Source organism: Necator americanus, chromosome II, assembly GCF_031761385.1.
Source record: "Necator americanus strain Aroian chromosome II, whole genome shotgun sequence".
Lineage (NCBI taxonomy): Eukaryota > Metazoa > Nematoda > Chromadorea > Rhabditida > Ancylostomatidae > Necator > Necator americanus.
The window spans coordinates 36,401,458-36,421,700 of NC_087372.1; the positions used below are offsets into that span (position 1 = coordinate 36,401,458).

The following is a 20,243-nucleotide window of genomic DNA, read 5'->3' on the forward strand; positions in this document are numbered from 1 at the left end:
TCATTCATTCATTCATCCATTCATTCATTCATTCATTCATTCATTCATTCATCCATTCATTCATTCATTCATTCGTTCATTCATGTCATTTTCAAATGATAGATCTGTATTAAATTCAAATGTCGCGTTTTGAGAACAGCAGTAAAAAAAAAATCAAATTTTGGCGCCTAACCACCTAGGGAGGGCGGATGTAGCGCAGACGGTGAGAGGTCCGACTCTGAGTGTACAATCGATTGATGGTTCGAAACCGCTCAGGTGCCAATCAATCCCTTCAAAAAATATAAACCAATATATGTGTACGAGCGGGTCTCGCGCTGTTGGTGAGAAGATGTTCCGGTGTATCTGGACGGACGTTCGACGGAGGTTCGAATCCGCTCTAGTGCTCACCAAGCCTTTCATCCCTCCGTGGTCGATAAATTGCGGTACCAGAATTACCTGAGAGGTGAAATACACTGACTTCATACATCGGGTGGACACCGTAATTCATTCTATAAGTCAATATCCGTTCGTAAAATATACTCAACCCTTCCTGGTTGGAGTCAAGACGCGCGACGCGTCCCGAGTAAATTGATACGCCAGTGAGTTTATTCTTTTTTATCCGTTAACCATTTGATTTAAAGGCATCACTCCACGAATCTGTGGTGGTACGGATTTCAGGTGGAGTATTCGTATATGGGATGGGAGACTATGGAGAGGGGGTTGATTCCGTCCATTTCTTGCTAATTGCCGCAAAAAACGGCCCGGAATATACGGTTTCGAGCGTTCCGGGACGCTATTTCCTACAACGAGTTCGACTGGAGCGCGCCAGCCCTGGGCGGCGCCGCATCTTCCGGGCCGTTTTTTACCGCAATTAGGATGAAATGGACGGAATCACCCCCTCTCCATAATCTACGATCCCGTACACGAATACTCCACCTGAAATTCGTACCACCTCAGATTCGTGGAGTGATGCCTTTAACCATTTGATTTAATTTTTTTTAGCTTCATATGTATGCGAGAACGGACCATTAATGTGGCATTTGTGAATTTTTCTGCTGGAAGCGCTTATGTAGTTTACATTTAAAATATCAGTAGTACATCAGAGATGAGGATCGAAAGGAAACTTCAACTCTATTATGATAAAAATTCAATTTCTTGGTTATTCTACTTCATTAGTAGAGTTTTCGTCGGCTTTTTTGTTTTTCTTTTTTCTGTTTCTTCTTCTCTCCTTTCTTTCTTTCTTCTTTATTCCTTCTCTTCTGAAAACAAGAAAAAACTCTGAACCTGAAAATTTTATTGCAACAAACGTTGCTGGTGAACAAGAGGAAAAAAAGATTGAATTCGACAAAAAAAAAAGAAAAGAAAAAGAAAAAGAACGACGACGGGCGTATATAACCGCATTCTTGAGCATTATCATGCAAAATATCATGCACATCACAAACATTCAATTTCCCTACGTAGAACAAAAACGAAAGCGTAGAAATAAACAATTTTTTACAAACAACAATGGATCAATACTCTTTTGTCGGAATCCGTAATAATAATTCTTCAATGCTACGTTTGTATAACCTTCTCTGAATTAAAATCACAGCAATAGATGTGGCCTGAAAGGAAAGAACACATCAATCAATAGAGCGAAAATCAATACCTCTCAAATTTCAAAGTTTATTTTTTTTTCGTAAACAACTATATTTTCTGTATTTTTACACCTTGGAAATTTTAACCAACCAAGTTTTTTTAAAACTATATTTTCGTATTTTACTCGTCGTATTTCCTACATTTCATTGTTTTTCACATTTATTTATTGTATTTTCCTACCTGCATTAAAGCAGCCGCAACCAAGAACACCGTCTGATTAATAAATGCTCGTGAACATGGTTTAATCAGTGGACTATCGGTGATCGCCGGTGGTGGGATCTCAATACGATCAGAATCGTCAGATGAGAAGATCAACATCTAAATGCACGCTTCTTTCGAGATTCCGCTTCCGAACTCTGTTCGTTTCAGGACCAACCGACCTCTTTTGCTTCCACTTCAACAGTGATATTTTCCGGATTTGCTCTATGACTACGTGGTTTTCGATTACTGGCGTAAAAAATATGCGCCGGGGTGGGATTTGGCATCGGATCGATCTCAACCCCTGCGGGGACGTCAAACACCGAGGATAACGTCTCCGTACGATATCCGAGCGCTGTTTCTGTTTGTTGTGATGCTGAAGGCAAAACGAAAATTGTGAAAATAAAAAAATAATAACAATAAATAATAATAAATAATTGTAAAAAGATGAATACTCATAGGAAATTTCCGGAAATTTCCAATGGTGATGACTTACATGGCGCCACTTTTGTGATTTCTATGCCAAATTCTGGATTTTCACCGCTGGCCACTTCGTTTACTTCCAGATCCTTTGATATTGTGGAAAATGATGGAAATGTGGGCAGCGGTGCTGAGGTGACGATCCCATGGAAGTGAGCTACTGGTTCGACCTAACACAAGTACAACATCAACTCATAACATCGACTCAGTAAATAAATAAACAATAAACAAGTGAATCAGAAAAAATATGAGGTTATACAAATAGCGAAGTCAGCACTTGATTTCTTTATAAGTAACTATAAATAAAAAATACACAAAATCTATAATACTAATAATAATATTTAACTTATAATGTGTAATATAAAAAGAAAATGTAAACAAAGGTGAGCAAATAAGTAAACAAAAATATGATGTTAAACAAGTATGTAGATATATGAGTAGTTGGTTCCTCCTTTATAAAAAAAAATCGTAGCGCACAGAGTCAGACGTAGAGTACTGCTATGGTTTCCCCATTCTTGATCATACACTGTTTTTTAAAGACTGTGTTGACGGCGGAGAGGGGAAACATAACGAGAAATGGATACCGTAATACCCAGCGGCCTGACGCAGACAATGATAGTTGCGGGACCAGCAATGAATCCCCTTAACGGATTTTTACAATCCCTAAAATGCTAAGGATACATCGAAACAATGGACACAGTAAGAAATGCTATGATAGCGCGACGCAGAGTGGGCTGCAGAGAATCGTTGCGGGACCCTTCAACACAGTAAAACATTCGTGACTCACTGTGATTGTTGCTATTCAATCGAACCTTGTAGAAACATAAAAAATATCATCAGAAAAAAGAAAGACTACGGAGAACACGACTAAAAATATTTTAAACTGTAGCGCTGTGCTAGGGAGTTGACTTAAATCAAATCAATAAGAATATTTTTAAAAGCTCACCCTTTTAGCTGTAGTTGACGTAACGGGGCTGAAAAACCAGAACAATTAGGATAAATATCTCAGAAGCAGCATCTTGCAAAAATCCCCTATTTCACACCTATTTCATACTTCTCTACAGAAAAAGAAATGTGTGGGCGAGAACTGGTCCTTACCCCTTATTAATGCTACATTTCATTCATTGCCAATAGCAGAGGAGTTCTCCTCACACCATGCTCATTTTCCAATATGAGAAAATCACCAAAGAAAAAAGTACTATGATCCATTTTAATTCTAGCAGAAATCTTTTGAGACCAGTTCTCGCTGCACCAATTAAAGCGTGTAATGAAATACCATTTAGAAGAAGGATAGGAGAACCAGCGTTTAATGAATTTATGAGGATTTTTTTTTGTGAACGTGTGAGGTACAAACCTTGGTGTTGTCCATTGTTGTTGTTGTCGTTGCTGTTGCTGTTGTTGTCGTTGTTGTTGTTGTTGTTGTTGTTGTTGTTGTTGACGCGTATATGACGTGATAACCTTCGGTTTCGTTAGAATTGCTAACGTTGGCGTTTTCAGCGGAGCTGTTGTCGTTCCGTGACGATATTGAGCACGAATTGGTGGGAAATCGATTGGACGACATGTTGGTGGCTGTAATTGGCGTAGCATCTCTGACATATAGGTCTAATTTCATCGTTTATACTTCGACGGCGTAGCGTCGCGTACGCCGCGGATGATCGAAATGCAATAAATCAGCTGGAATGAAGTCATTCAAGACCTTAAGAACTTTCACGTTTTTTTCTTACTTTTCACTTTTTAATTCTTTTTCTTGTTGCTTATATATTATTATTATTATTATTATTATTATTATTATTATTATTATTATTATTTATTATTTGCTTATATATAATATTTGTTTACAAATATGTGCAGTTGGTCTACTAGATTACTGGATGAAAATGCAAATACTTTCTTCTACCACAAATTTTTGAATTTTTTTCGGACAGAAAGAAATGTGTAATTCTTCCTAAACACCTTAGATGTGCTGGAAAAAAAGAAAAGAAGAAAGAAAAAATTGAAATGAATGAAAGTAGGGATAGAAATACGAAAAAAAATGTGACTCACAGCGATTCCCTCACAACCTTGTTCCTGTTTCCGACATAAGGTTATCTGACAAGCAAAATGTACGACAATTTGATCAGCAAATCTAGAATTCGGAAATTAATCAATAACCAATCACATTGATCAATAATCAATTTCCATTTCCCCACGAAAATCCTCCGTATCAAAAGGTTCACCTAAAAGCGTTTATAGTCGTGTACGCCGAGGTGAGATCGGTAGCGTACATCACATCGGGCACAAGGTCCTTCTCGATGATGCAACTGAAACATTTTACTTTATATTATCATGTAATAAAACGAGAATTTAAAAAGAAATTTTAAGCAAAAAAAAAGAAAAAAAAAGAAGGGCAAAGAAAGGAAAACAAAGGAGAGATCCAAAAAAAAGACACGCGACTGATTTTGCTCAAAGTCGTATCTAAACGGTGAAATGTGCAGAGTTGGTCCTACAACGAACAAAAAGGGTTTCGTGTGCCTAATTTGTTTCAAAGAACAGAAACGAAAGTGGGAAATCTCAAAGCAGAGCTCTGAAAAATTTCACCTATAAAAATATCCACGAAAAATTCACAGGGAATTCTATTCTTAGCAGAAATTTCTCTTATAAAAATGTCCACGAAAAATTTACTCCGAACTGGGATCTTATTCTTTAACGAGTACATAAAATAAAAGAAAACTTTAGTAAATAATAAAAGAAATAAAAAAAAATAATAAAAGGAAAAAGAATTTTTTTCAACTAGATAAAAAATCGAAGTTAGAAAGAGAACAATAGAAAATAAAACGAAATAAAATAAAATAAAAAATAGGAAATAAAATTCGGAAAATATGAATACTTGGTAGAAAAACAAGAGTAAAACAATTTCAACCGCATGAGTGGGACGTAACTCACCCTCTTTCATCTATGAGCTTGTACTCAACACCGGCTGGATCTCGAACCACACACGAATGCACCACAAAACCATGAAGCTCTGGAATTTTTCGTGTGCAATGGACGCTTTTCCAGGAAATCAATACGTAATCAATCAGCGGTAATCAACTATCAATCTCCGAAACTTTTTGAAAATTTCGAATTATTGATTGAAGATGAGGGAACACCAATGCGATATTTTCTCCGTAAATTTTTTCTTAGGGCTTTTTTTTGAAATGTAACCTAATCAGTGGTTGTAGCAGCCTTTCCATAAATTTTTCTAGATTATTTTTCAGGTTTAGATCCTATCTTCCTTTAAATTTCCAACCAAGATTATCCAACAACCGTCCAATCCGTCTAAATAGCACTATTGTGCTGAATACGCATCGTATGAAGACGCCAGCACTTACGTTTATCTGAGCGACCGTGACGCAAGCGTAGGAATTCTGTAGGAAGTTGGGGAATTCGATAGGAAATAGGAAATTTTCACGTTTTCTATCCACCACACTATTTAAATGCATCACTCCACGAATCTGAGGTGGTGCAGATTTCAGGTGGAGTATTCGTATACGGGATCGTAGATTATGGAGAGAAGGGTGATTCCGTCCATTTCTTCCTAATTGCCGTAAAAACCGGGCCAGAAGATGCGACGCGTGCACACACCTGGCGCGCTCCAATCGAACTGGTTGTAGAAAATAGCGCGCCGGAACGCTCGAAGTCGTATTTTCCGGGCCGTTTTTTTAAATTATATTATTTCATATTTTTTAACTTGTTTATTATTTTGCACCATATTTCTTAACTAGATATTTCTTAACTAACTAATTTTTAACAATTCACCTGATTTTTTCCCGTTTTTTCCATTATTATTTCTTCTAATTCTCCTGTATACTGTGATGTAATCAATTTATATTTCCTACGATACAATGATCTTTGGATGTTGCTTAAAGGTTGCTAACAGATTAACGGCATTTCACTCTTAAGTATACCCATGAATAAATTATTTGTGTAAAAAGGATCATGCGGAGTGACGGAGATAAAGAGTGACGTTAAACAAAGGAAGAATTCTGGACATTTGTATCCGAACGTGCTAGTTTGTGCTAGAAATCCCTACAGGGGAATAAAATCCGCTCTAATTGACTTGAGTGAGCGAGCACTAAGCCACTATTGAGAGGAAATTCTGCTCTACGAAAGAGGGATAAACGTCTAAATTAAAGGATCTTACTACACGTATGTACGTCATAAATAAACAAGGGCACCATAAATAATAATAGAATTTTCTAGCTACAGCTATTTACTATTTACTTCGCCATTTTCTATTTAGCAATTTATTTTATTTACATTTATTTATTTCCTACTTAACAATTTTCTAACTTTTCGAGCGAGAGGTAGGACAGCAAAACAAAAAAAAAAGAGACCACTGTTCCAAATGTGTCCTCTATTTATTTAAGAGAGTTCGCACAAACTTTTATTTATTTATTTATTTATTTATACATATTTTCATAATTTTCTTTCGCCACATGCAATCCAGCTTTGTTTAGTGATCTTAGAAGGAATATTTGGAGAAATTTTCTCCTACTATTGTTATCTTATTATTATTTTTTAGTTTAATTTATTGTTATTTATTATTACCACTATTCTGATTAATTCTACGTGAATTTTTCGGAACTTTCAGGGGAAAATTATAGGAAAATGACTCTAAAATATTTTGCGAATAATCTCGTTCTTCAGATCACAACCTTCAGTAGCACATTCAGTAGAAACGGCGGAAAATCTCGAAAACATCGTCCCCATACGTTCTGCAGCCTCTTAAAGGAAAAATTTAACGGAACGAACGCGGATGCGTTGCGGTCGCCCAGATAAACATAGGGCGATGGTGCTATTTTTTCTGTTGAGAGGTTATTTTTAGTCGATGAAAAATATACGAATAGTTTTAGCAACCCTAATTTTTCCTTATTTTTTATAGTCATTTTTTTAAGAAATTCTTCCAGCCCTGATCCACTTAAATCTCACCGTTCGTCCTTTTCTGTTGGCATCGCGAAGACCACAGGGGAAGTAAAATCCCCTGTGGTCTTCGCGATGCATAAAAGTTCTATTCCTGGACGGATTTGGCGTGACGGTATCCCAACAATCCATGATCATATGATTCCTACAGTAAAAATTGTGCCGAAGCGGAAACCGTTCTCGATCACACTGGTGTGGTGATAGCTGGTGTGATTCTAAAATTGCTTCCAGAGAATACAATGCTGAGACATTCTTGTAATTTCTTCTATCTAAGATTTTTCCAGAAAGGAATAATCCAGGAATAATCTGATCCCTCGCAGGATCCGAAACCGTTCATCTTCGACTATTGTAATCTCACCAGTGTTAATGTATACCCGATATGTAGAGTATCAGTGAAGAGGAAAAGCGATTCCCCCTCAGGCAATATCGCTCGACTCGGCTGAACTATGCTGAATCGATATAATCGATATATCGACAATCGATATAAAGGACGAGGTGATCGCGTGAAAATCAGTGCAATGCAATGATTCAGAGGTAATTCATTCTCTTGTAGATACCAAATAAAATCCTAAATATTTTTTAAGCAAAACTAACTAGAGCAGATCTTCTTGGAAAAGCCAGAAAAAATACACGGGGAATTTCCATGTGAGTTTTTAAACTAAGAGATTAACAGTTCAACTATTTCATGCTACTACTACTAATTATCCATAATAATACTAATAATTATAATACTTTGCTACTACTACTACTACTACTACTACCACTACTTGATACATTTTTCTCTATGATTTTTAATTAATAAACGATTAATTACCAAAATATGCGGCCGTGTTTAGCTAGAAACGTATTTGCTGATGCTAATGAGAAGTATTTTATTGAAAAATGCAAATTTCTTAGGGAAATTTCCTGGGAAGTATCTGATTAAAGAATGCAATTTTTAGCTGGAAAAAAATATGCTGTCCAAAATATTATTGACTAAAAACGAACTAATTGGTGCTAATGAGAAGTATTCGATTGAAAAATGCAAATTTTCCATGGAAATTCCCTTGAAACTATTTGATTGAAGAATGTAATTTTTCCTGGAAATTTTCATCCATTATTATTACTAGAGGAATTTCACCTGAATTACAACTCCATTTATGTACGACTGGTTCGCCAACGTTTGCAAAACGTAGAATCGGTCCGTTAATCGACGTAAGCACTTCGTAACGACATTCCGGCACGGATAGTCCTTCGATTGGTGTCGGTGATGGATCACTGAAGTTGATCACAGTTTTTTTCTCTCTCGAAATCGCTCTTATCCGAGAAATATGTATTTGGTAGCCCCTCATCATCTTTTTACTTTACTTTCACTTTTTTTTTAAACCTACTTTTAAACTTTTCTAAATCTTGTACATCCGATGAACTGAAAAAAATGAACATCCGATGAACAGAAGAATTACTGTCTTATTTTAGTCTATTTTGCCTTTTCCAACAGAAACCTCCACAAGTTTTCCGATCTACGTGTTTAGAAATTGAAAAAAAAAGAAAATATTAAAATGTATAGCATAAAATGTGAAAAAAAACAAAATAAATAAAAAGAAAATGAATAAAAAAGATAATAAATAAAAAGAACAAAAAATTGAAAACATAAAATAGTAGTCTTATCTCGAAATTAAAAAAAGACCAAAAACGGGAAACCATAATTTGATGGAAAGAAGCGCAACTCGAGAAACGAATGATTTTAATTTATTTGAAGAAAAAATGTATTGAGATCTACAGTTCTTCTTTTTCCACATCATACACATGTTGAACGCACCAAATGGTTAAAAAAAATTATCGGTCAGCGCAATAATTTCCGCCACAACTTAAATCCTATCTACCCGAGAAATTTTCCTGGTAGCCCCATAGATTTTTTCGCCTATTTACTTTACTTTTACTTTTTTTCTGTTTTTTTTTTGCTTTGTTTTATTCCACCTACAAATTTGAGGAATTCAAGAATCTTTTGTTGAAAGTGCGAAAACCTACATTAAGAGATTAATGACCATAAAATTGCCGTGAAATAGTTTGCCATTCGTAAAGTGCATACACATTCCGAACCGCGTAAGAATTGCGCTCAGCAATCAACAGCAACTTTTCTCTTCTTTTTTCCCCTCCCATCGATTTTCCCTCTTCCAAACAACGATTCTTCTTCTCTTTTAATAACACACGAGAAAAAAACTGTTGACTGGAGTTTATTAAAGAACTGGAAAGAAAGAAAGTGGCACTGATGGAGGCTGGGAGACAAAAGAGGAAGAAGAAGACACATTTCACCGATCGATCGATAAACTTTCGAGAGAGCGATTCTTCAGATTCAGTGAATTGTGCGGAAACTCGTAGCAAAAAAGAAAAACCGCAGCAATTTATTGCATGTAAACTGGAATCGAAAACTCGTCCGAAAGCAATACCCAAAAGGAGAAGAAATGAGAGGTGCGGTGAGAATGAGTTCACCTCAAAAATGGAACAACAACAAACATGCCAGCCTTAGCATAGCGACTTCCCGATCTGATCAGGAAAAAATAAAAAAAATCACACCCAAAAATCAGAAATTTCTTACCAAATCTTTTGAAACGTAGAGAAAAGATGATTTTGTATTTTTATGTTATAATTATATTATATATTACATCGTTATATTTTATTTTATCGTTGTTAAGTTCTATTATTTTATAATTCACATTATTTTTCTTATTGTTTGTCAACTTTTTGGTAACTATTATTTTTAATATTTCCTTATTATTTTTGAATTTTTTAAAAACTTTTGGAATTTTTCTAAAGAAAAACTCACTTAACGTTAATGTTTTGCGTCAACGTAGCGTCCGCTTGTCTGTAGATACAGTTCAGACGATAAGCTCGATCGCCGGCCGTGATGAATAGCGGATGATGCTGGATCACTACGGTAACCTCGTAGGTGACCGTATGCGGGTGAAGCTAAACGATCAACAGTTACTGTTAGCTAGTTGTTAGTTAGTTATTTTTTCTTAATATTTAAGATTTTTAAATTAAAATTTCAATTTTGAAAAATGAGAGTAAGAAGAGCATATTTAAGCAAACGATATATTCTGCAATTTTTTTATTTTTTAAAATCATTTCCACTTTTGCCGTTTTCTAAGAGAAACGTCTGCAAGTTTTCCGATCCACGTGTTTAGATATAAAAAGAAAGAAAGTAGTAAAATATAAAGTATAAAATAAAAAAAAATTAAAAGCAAATAAATAAAGTCGATAATAAATAAAAATAACAAAAAATAGAAAATATAAAATATAATAAATAGAACAGAAAAAGAAGGAAATGATGTGTGGAACGGTTGAAACGACATGAAACATGGTGCAAACTGCGTAAGCGGCTGCGCACGATTAGCGTTGCGGTGGAACGTAACGGTTAGAATCGAGGCGAGATCTTTGCTGAGACCATACCTCTACCTGCAGTCGTCGCGATGGTCCCACCGCGATTCCAAACGCTGCCTTCATGGTGCCTCGTAGTACGCAATTGCACTGTGCTTCACGTTGTTTTGACCCGACTATAAATGCCTAGCGCCTGCCTATGCTTCCACGCAAGCGTTGCGTCGTGCGCGAGAGAGTTTCTTGTGCATTTGCGGACTAGTTGCGCGGGGAAGATCCGGTGGTGGATTTTTGAATCCGCAATGATCGCTATAATCCGCGTAAAGTGTTTCAAAAGGGTCCCCTAGCGTGTTCAGCGTGTGGTTCGGCCTTTCAAAAGGGTCCCCGAACGTGTTCCGCGCCCCGATCTCATGTGCTCAGCCACGGAACCTTCGATCAATCCTCCTTTTGTACCAATTATACGGGCATAGTAAGAACGAAAAGATGATGATCGATGACTAAGGCGTGGAGCGCCCGCTGCATCGCTGCATTGTCCACAAACATCGCCATTTGTTCCTTTTGAACGGAAAAGGAACGAATGGAATGTTCTATGGGGGCGAATGGCCGGACACCGTCGAACATCGATGAAAACATCCTGAAACCTGTGCCACATGGAATTTTTTCCTGGCAAGACTTCAATGAAGGAAATTCGCCTATTTAATTCGTATTAGTTGAATTCCAATTGGAGTTAACGTCTAATTTCATCGCTAATTGTTTCAGGAAATTTCCTTCAAAAAAAATCCCATTCTCCAGAAATAATTTTATACAGCAAAAAAAAAAAGAAGATGGCGGAAATAGCTTCAGGAAATCTCAAGCGTGAAATTTGGCGAAATCTTGACTAGAGCACGTTTTTTTTCGCTTTCGCACACAAACTCAAGGACATCTAACTACATTCATCCGGAAATTTTTTTCTACCATTTCTCCAGTAACCATTGAAACTGAAAACATCGTAATTTTTTTTTGCATCCAACTCCACACTACGTGCCCTTCAACTCGTAGAAAGCGAACGTCTAATTTGTTCGCTGCTATGGTTCCGGAAAATTTTCTCTCAAAAAATCCATTCTCCAGGATTAGTTTTTCAATGTCGAAAAAATCCAGGAAACAGGTGTTCCAAATTTCAAGCGTGAAATTCGATGAAATCTAGAATTGAGCACGTTTTTTCTCGCACAAACTCATCGAAGACACCGAACTAAATCCATCCGGGAAGTTTTTTTTTACCCCTACAGTAACCAATGAAACTAGAAAATGTCGAAATTTTTGCATTTAACTCCACACTGCGTGCTCTTCAAGTCGTTAAAAGTGTAAGATTCAAGGATCAGTGGGTTCCGCGCGAATTTTAAATAAGGGGGAGGGAGGGGGGAGAGAATACCCTTGAAATTAATTGATTCAGACTGAAGATAACATTGGGGGATCAAAAAATTAGAATCTTAGCAAAAATAAGCGTTAAATAGGATAAAGACCACGACTCCTTCAAAAGTACTCGGCCAGAAACCGTGTTCATTAGAAATTCGTAAAAAAAAAACAAATTTTTCCATTCCACATGAGAAAATGTTGATTATGGAAGGGCATGGTCTATTTCCTAAAAAAAAAAAACCACCGTAAATCCATCGTAGGCCCTCCATGGGTGTTTACACCATGAATTCAAACAAATCAACAAATGAGCGAAATGAGAAAATTTTTCTGGAATATTCTTCACCTACCGTTCGATGCCGGCGTACATTACATTCACCACGATATGGGACCTCCATAGCGAATGGTTCCCGTACTGATTTGGTACAATAGTTTAAATGACATCTCCTGTAATACAAAATCGACTTGTTGATACGGTAGTAATACTCATTATTTACATTCATTTTTATTTATTTACGTCATAACAAAGATTATTTACATGGGTATTTACTCATCTATCAGCATACTATAATGAGTTCACTTAAAATTCCATGATATAGAGCTTTATTGTGTATGATTCTTCGTTTAATAGCATGTTTGGCGGGACTACCGCAGCTTTTTAGTGACATGTGGTGAGAAAAAAGAGGAATTGAAAGTGATTGTTTACGATTCGAGATAAATACACTGCATATACGTATTGTACTATAATGTACGTATTGTACCGTAATGGATCCATATTCTTTGTCACTTTTTACAAGATACAGTTCAGATGGTATAAGACTCTAATTATGATTCTTCCTGTCTATTTTCCGGTTTTTTTTAGATCTATGTAGTGCAATCCGAAATGTAGTCATAAAGAGAATATGTATACAATAATAATAAACAAAAATAATTTAATTATTAATTAAAAGTGTAAAATTATGAAAGTTACAGAATTATCGATGATATTTAATGGCAACAATAATAATTAATATTAAATATAGTATTTATTTAGAATTTAAAATTTATATTATACGCCAATTTATTATTATATTAAATTTAAATTATAGAAATATTCAAGAAGTGAAATACGGTTGGAAGTGTATAAATAAGTAAATAAAGTAATTCGATTTAAGGTAACCATTAGCCATTAGCCGATACGGTAACGTTTTTCCACAGTCATAATATAATGAAAGCTTTTACCGTGTCGGGGAAAAACCGAACCAAACGACTATTTTAGCATCGTTTCTCCTTGAAACGCGTGAAATGATGCACAAATAATTGACGATGAACTAGTAAAGAGCATATTCTACCTCTGAGAAAAACTCGGATCTCTCAATGTCATCAACCCCACGTAAAACTTATGCATTGATCCGTGAAAAAATTTTCCCTGCTGTTTTTTTTTTCTCGAACTCGCATCAGCTTAACAAGTCCCGTTTTTGTATTTTGGATTTGTTTGTTTTTTTTTCTTCTTTTTTCTTCTTCGTCTGCATCGCACTCGTAGTGCTCGCTGTTCTCGACTTTTAAAAATCAGCACATGGCCGATTCGTGTCGGGCGACGGCCATTTTTCGGGGTTTAATTTGGCAGTTTTTGTACGATTTGGTGGGCGGAAACTAAGGAAGAATGGGTAGGGCGACCGAAAAATCCCGAATCTCTTCTTGCAAACACGTTCTTGTAGGAAAAACTGCAGAAATTGATGGGTACGTATCAGAAGTATTATTTTTTAGCTATTTCAATGAGTCATCCCATGAATAATAGAGATTTAGGATAAATAATAAAGAAAAATAAGGGTTTAGAAGGGCTTGAGGATTTGTTTCCTCTCTTTTTCTTTCTTTTTCTTCTTTTTTCTTTTTCTTTTGAGGAACAAAATAATTGAAAATCTCTCAGAAAAATTGAGCGAATTACAGAAAACTAGGGAGAGTATGTCTTCAGATGAAAAAACCATTTTATTCATTCTGAAAAATTTAAAAATTGAGGAAGTATAAGTATAATATAAGCATATATAATAGAACAGAGCATTATTTAAGCGATTACCCGATAGGATAAGACCAGAATGTGTTCAGCCGAGTGGCCGCGACGCACCCGCCGCAATGCACGCTCTTTAGCGGCTCGAGCGACACTCGATACTCTCGCTCTTTCCTTGATTTGGTCCCAATAGTCGAAGGAGGATCGCAATCACTCGGTTTAAGTCGTCCGGATGTATAAGACGTTTTTTGATAATTTTTTAAAAAATTTTTTTCACCAAAAATTCCGACAAAATCATCTTTAATTATGGGTTACAATTTTGAAGTTAGTTATATCTCGATAAATAAAAAAAACAATCAATCAAATCAGAAAATTAATAACTGCATCCAAAATAGAATAAATATTATACAGTTTCAAACAATGTCAACCTAAATTCGCATCCACATTTAATTCCAGAAAATACTCAGATTGTGCGAATATTGTTACGCTTACATATATTTCTTCATGTGTTACGTTCTCTCGCAATTCGTTTTTTCCCCGGGTCCCATGCTCGTCTCTCTTTCACCAAGAAAACCATAATGTCAACCACTTTATAGCTTACTCTGGGAACAAAGCGTCAACAATCCCTGAACTGGACCCCTAAGGCGCTAGGAACCGGATGCTCAATGCCACCGGTAGATTCGATGTCTATGCAGAGTCGACGGTGGTAAAGTCGAATTAAGAGCATTCAACAAAGAAGAAGAGGCGCTGAATGAGAGCAGGTCCCGAGCAGAAAGTAGAAAACTGCCTACATAGGTGTCTAAATAGAGAAGAAATTTAATTCAACCTGTTTATACTTTCCTTTTTGTATTTGTTTATTGTTTGTTTTTACTAATGATTCAAATCTCGGCGCTGAAACGACATGCGAACGTGTCGTACGCGGCGAACTGTCAAAAACACCTAGTTTCGCCTAGTACAATACCGCTACTAACTTGTGTCCCAAAATCCGTCGCCGACGGATTAATCCGTCGCAAACCGTCGGAATTCTTGGAAGTGTTCAAAATTAAATTTTGAAAGTACCATTCGAAAGTAAATGAGCTGCTGATTTCAAATATACTTCGAGAATTTACTTTTGACAAATGTGTGGCCTGAAAACGGGCAAAGTTTCCTCAAGCCCCGTTAATTACTTTCACACCTCCGCAATCCTTCCATTGGCATATCCCGCGGATACATCTCCATGGAAGGAAGGGGTGTTCATAGGATTTCCGCTTATTTCTCGAAATTGGACAAAACGTTCATTACATCCGTAATCAGGAGGTTATTTAGAGCATTTTGGTACCCCACATCATATGTTGGTCCGAAATTTCCATTCTCTTCAGAAATTCACGAAAGTGCTCCATCGAAGATTAATAAAAAAGCTTTTTACACTTTCAAAGCTGTAAAAAATCTTCTCGGAAATTTTTCAGCAAACAACTTGTACTTGACAATAGTTTATATTGTAAGTTTCTAGCTTTGAAAATGTCTAGTTTTTCCAGTGTCAAACTTACAACATTACTCTATTTCGCTACTTGGTCCAATTTTTGAACAGGTGTCAACGGCTTAGAATGAACGCTTAAGTCTCGCGATTCGGTACTTGCCTAGAACTTTCCTTTCTTTACGAGAATTGAATTAGGCGCTAACATCGGATGAGAGCTAGACATGGTTTTCGAGTGACCAAATTGAGGAAATTTTCGTCCGTTTTCACAAAACAGAAATTTTTGCAGCCTCTATGAATTTTTTCAGTACCTCAAATACCCAGTTCTTCTCACAAAGAGACGCTCTTTCGAATGATGTTGAATTCACTTTTATTTACAAACTTCAAAATTTCAACACTGACTCCGCCCTCTTATAGAGCAGGCGATATTCTATAGCTGGAATGGTTATCGCGGCCCAGGCACGGTCTGCCAGGCATCTCACACCTTCGCTAGGTGACTCCTCTGGCGATTCGGCGTCACAGAGAGACAATAATGTTTGAACATAAATGAACGGTGACGAGAATTCTATACAGTTCTTATTTGTAAAAACAGCAGTGATAATTTGAAACGGCTAGGAAGGAAAATGACTGACGAAACTAAACCAAGAAAAAAAAAGGAAAGGAGAAGGAAGGAAAGGAAGAAGTGAATATTATTCGAATTGAACTGCAAGGCACGAAAAATTCAAAAATTTAAAAAATTTCGATTTTTTCCTCCATAAAACGTCTTAATTTGTTACATGTCTGTCTTTTTCAGGAGGTTTGTTTCGTTCATTTATGTTCAAACATTATTGTCTCTCTGTGACGCCGAATCGCCAGAGGAGTCACCTAGCGAAGGTGTGAGATGCCTGGCAGACCGTGCCTGGGCCGCGATAACCATTCCAGCTATAGAATATCGCCTGCTCTATAAGAGGGCGGAGTCAGTGTTGAAATTTTGAAGTTTGTAAATAAAAGTGAATTCAACATCATTCGAAAGAGCGTCTCTTTGTGAGAAGAACTGGGTATTTGAGGTACTGAAAAAATTCATAGAGGCTGCAAAAATTTCTGTTTTGTGAAAACGGACGAAAATTTCCTCAATTTGGTCACTCGAAAACCATGTCTAGCTCTCATCCGATGTTAGCGCCTAATTCAATTCTCGTAAAGAAAGGAAAGTTCTAGGCAAGTACCGAATCGCGAGACTTAAGCGTTCATTCTAAGCCGTTGACACCTGTTCAAAAATTGGACCAAGTAGCGAAATAGAGTAATGTTGTAAGTTTGACACTGGAAAAACTAGACATTTTCAAAGCTAGAAACTTACAATATAAACTATTGTCAAGTACAAGTTGTTTGCTGAAAAATTTCCGAGAAGATTTTTTACAGCTTTGAAAGTGTAAAAAGCTTTTTATTAATCTTCGATGGAGCACTTTCGTGAATTTCTGAAGAGAATGGAAATTTCGGACCAACATATGATGTGGGGTACCAAAATGCTCTAAATAACCTCCTGATTACGGATGTAATGAACGTTTTGTCCAATTTCGAGAAATAAGCGGAAATCCTATGAACACCCCTTCCTTCCATGGAGATGTATCCGCGGGATATGCCAATGGAAGGATTGCGGAGGTGTGAAAGTAATTAACGGGACTTGAGGAAACTTTGCTCGTTTTCAGGCCACACATTTGTCAAAAGTAAATTCTCGAAGTATATTTGAAATCAGCAGCTCATTTACTTTCGAATGGTACTTTCAAAATTTAATTTTGACCACTTCCAAGAATTCCGACGGTTTGCGACGGATTAATCCGTCGGCGACGGATTTTGGGACACAAGTTAGTAGCGGTATTGTACGATAATCGTTCACGCAATATTGCACCATAAATCAAATTCCAGCTAAGTTGACCTTGTGTCTGTGTGTGTGTGTGTTCTTCGTAAGTGAAATTTTTATAAAAGAAAATAATAGCAACAGAAATAAAAGAAGGAAAAATTCCCAGAAATGGATAAATGATTGCAGTATTTGAAGAAAATTTCAGATTCAGAAAATTTCAGAAATTTTAGGATTTTAAGATTTCAGAATTTCAGAATTTCGATTCGATTCCTCATCAAACTCATGGAAATCGATATTATTTTTTTCTCAAGGGGAAGTGATGGAGTTCATAAATATTCTTTAAAAAATTACTAGGAGACAAATTCAATTTAAAAAAAAAACGAATCGAAAACTTGAATAAGTTTTTGTTCTCAAATTTTTTTTTCGAATTTTAATTTATTTATATTTTATATAGCACATTACAATATTTGCATTTTGCATTTTTATACCTTTTTATATAGTTTATAGTTTATTTTTTATGCGTGTCTTTTTCCAAAAAGTTCCTGAAAAGGAAATATAAATTCGTATAAATAAATTAAATTAGGATTAATTATTTTGAAAAAGAAATATAAATTCGTATAAATAAATTAAATCAGAATTAATTTAGTAAACAGGTTAAATTGAACTTGAAATAAATAAATAAATTGAACTAGTATGCGTATAAATAAATTAAATCAGAATTAATTAATTTGACAAATTAATTGAGAATAAATTAATAAATTAACAACTAAATATGTGAAATCGTAGTCTTCTAGAAACTTCGAAACTTACTCTCCATTAAAATGTCCTTTAACGTAGACATGTCCGACAAAAATCCCCACCGGATCGATATGAAGTCGGATACCATCGGGTAGACATTCCTGAAACGACATTTCTGAATTGAAACGAGGATCAACAGATCAGACGTTTCACGATAACCAGTTGCCCGTCTGTCCGTCTGTCTCATCTGGATTGGAGACGAGAAGAGGGACGGGCACAGCTCGGTATGAATTTCACACCCTCTTTACGGGTGAAGTGATGGAACAGATGGATTCCCGTGGAACAGGTTTCAGGCACCGACACACACACGTGTTCGATGCTATTCCAATAAGGATTAGTGTCGTCGAGAAGGGAGAGGTTTTTTTTTGATGCTATGAATTCAAACACATTCTGCATGTACATTCGCGCTTACGTCCGTCCGGATAACAAGAACCAATCGGTTTTTTTTTTGTGTTCCCTTACAGAACGAGGATTTTTGTGGTACGGTACGAGAGAAAACAGCTACAGTACATGGGACGACAAAGTTCGGAGAATTTCCTTTTTGTGCCGGGGAAGAAGCACGTGAATAATGAATGTGCAATGTTCCGTGGAGAATTTTAATAGTAATAAAATTCAAGCGATAGCAATAATAATAAATATTATAGAAATAAAATAATAATAATAATAATAATAATAATAATAATAATAATGATAATAATAATGATAATAATAATAATAATAATAATAATAATAATAATAATAATAATAATAATAATAATAATAATAGGAATTCACTGGAAAGGGAATAGGAACACTAGGAATTAATTATAAATAATTACTATAAATAGAACAACTTCATAGAAAGAGGAGAAAGAAACGAGATAAAAGGTCGGAGCTACCGCAGGACCATAATATGCAACAATTCTGCTGGTTCCTTCACTTTCGGTCGGAAGTTACAGCGAACCTTATCTCTTTTCAATCCTTTTCAACGAAAATTTCTCAGTTTCAATAGGAATAATTAACTCAAAAAAAAAACCCTTAGATAACACAGGGATCGAATTCGGTTCTACCGCAGTACATTGACAATCTTGGCGGGAATTTTTTTAGAATAGATGAATATGACTCCCCGTGTAACAGCCACATCTGAATTTTAAGGAATAATTTTTTTTTGCTGATTAATGGATGCTCTTTCTTTTCGTTCACGATAATTTCATGCAATTATGTGATTGCACCTCGCTCAACACTTTCTTCTTTTTTTCTCTTTTTTTCTCTCCTTTTCTCTCTCTCTGTTTTTCTCCTGACAATTCCATTAGTCTGCAGACAATTTAACCCCGTACTCCGAAGCAAAAGCAGCAGAATTCCACATTCGAATAGGCGTGGGATATTTCCAGAAATGAAAACGGTAGCCCGTAAATTTTACTACCGATCCGCAACGGCTACGCTATGCCCGCTATGGTTGTAAATCATGGAAAGTGTGTGAAAGTGCGAAATTAGATCCGTAAGCGCAACTAGCCCACTTTTCATTTAGTTAGCAACTTTAAAACATTTTTCTGCTTTTCACTTGTAAAATTTTAATTTTATTCATTATTTCTTAACGTCATCCATTACTATTTCCCACTTAAATCCTTTATTTAATCACTATTTTAAATTTACCACCTGCCCAGATCGATCAGTCATTCAATTTATTTACCCTTCTGTGTGTATATATTTATATTAGCATATTTATTTACGCATTTATTTATTTTTCATATTTTTTACGTGTTTGAGATGATTGTAGGAAATAGATTAATTTGAAAAAATCGAATATATATTTATATTCAAATTTTCGTATTTATTAACGCATTTCTTGATTTTTTTCACACTTTTTCACGCACATATTTAAGGCGACTGAAGGAAACTAGTTAATTTGGAAAAATTAAAGCCATCGTTAATCATTATCATTATCAATTATCATCATTCATCACTAATTAATTGATCATTAATTGGTTAGGTTTAGTGATTTGATGAAGGAATACGATGTTACGCGGGTGTTTCATGTCATTCAATGGAATTCCAATGTTTTACCGAAAGAATTTCCCAGAAAATTACAGTACCATCAGTCGGACCATCGATGCAGCAGCAGAACTTGACCTGAAACGACACTCAAAAGATCATCGCTACGCGGCCCGAAGATGCTGCCACCACAAGGACGGCGACTCGGCACATGGGATTTTTGA

General features: G+C 35.8%; 1 protein-coding gene across 1 annotated transcript; it reads right to left on the minus strand.

Moving 5' to 3' along the window:
• Positions 1-1,490: 1,490 nt before the first annotated feature.
• Positions 1,491-18,161, minus strand: RB195_020575 (uncharacterized protein; the record flags this gene model as incomplete). The annotated part of the gene is made up of 13 exons (XM_064188935.1): positions 1,491-1,583; positions 1,798-1,935; positions 1,998-2,191; positions 2,312-2,465; positions 3,242-3,269; positions 3,650-3,864; positions 4,339-4,420; positions 4,512-4,595; positions 5,218-5,296; positions 8,357-8,493; positions 10,040-10,182; positions 12,330-12,426; positions 18,061-18,161. The coding sequence occupies 13 exons, from the start codon at positions 18,159-18,161 to the stop codon at positions 1,491-1,493; spliced, it is 1,545 nt and encodes a 514-aa protein (XP_064044816.1).
• Positions 18,162-20,243: the final 2,082 nt, after the last annotated feature.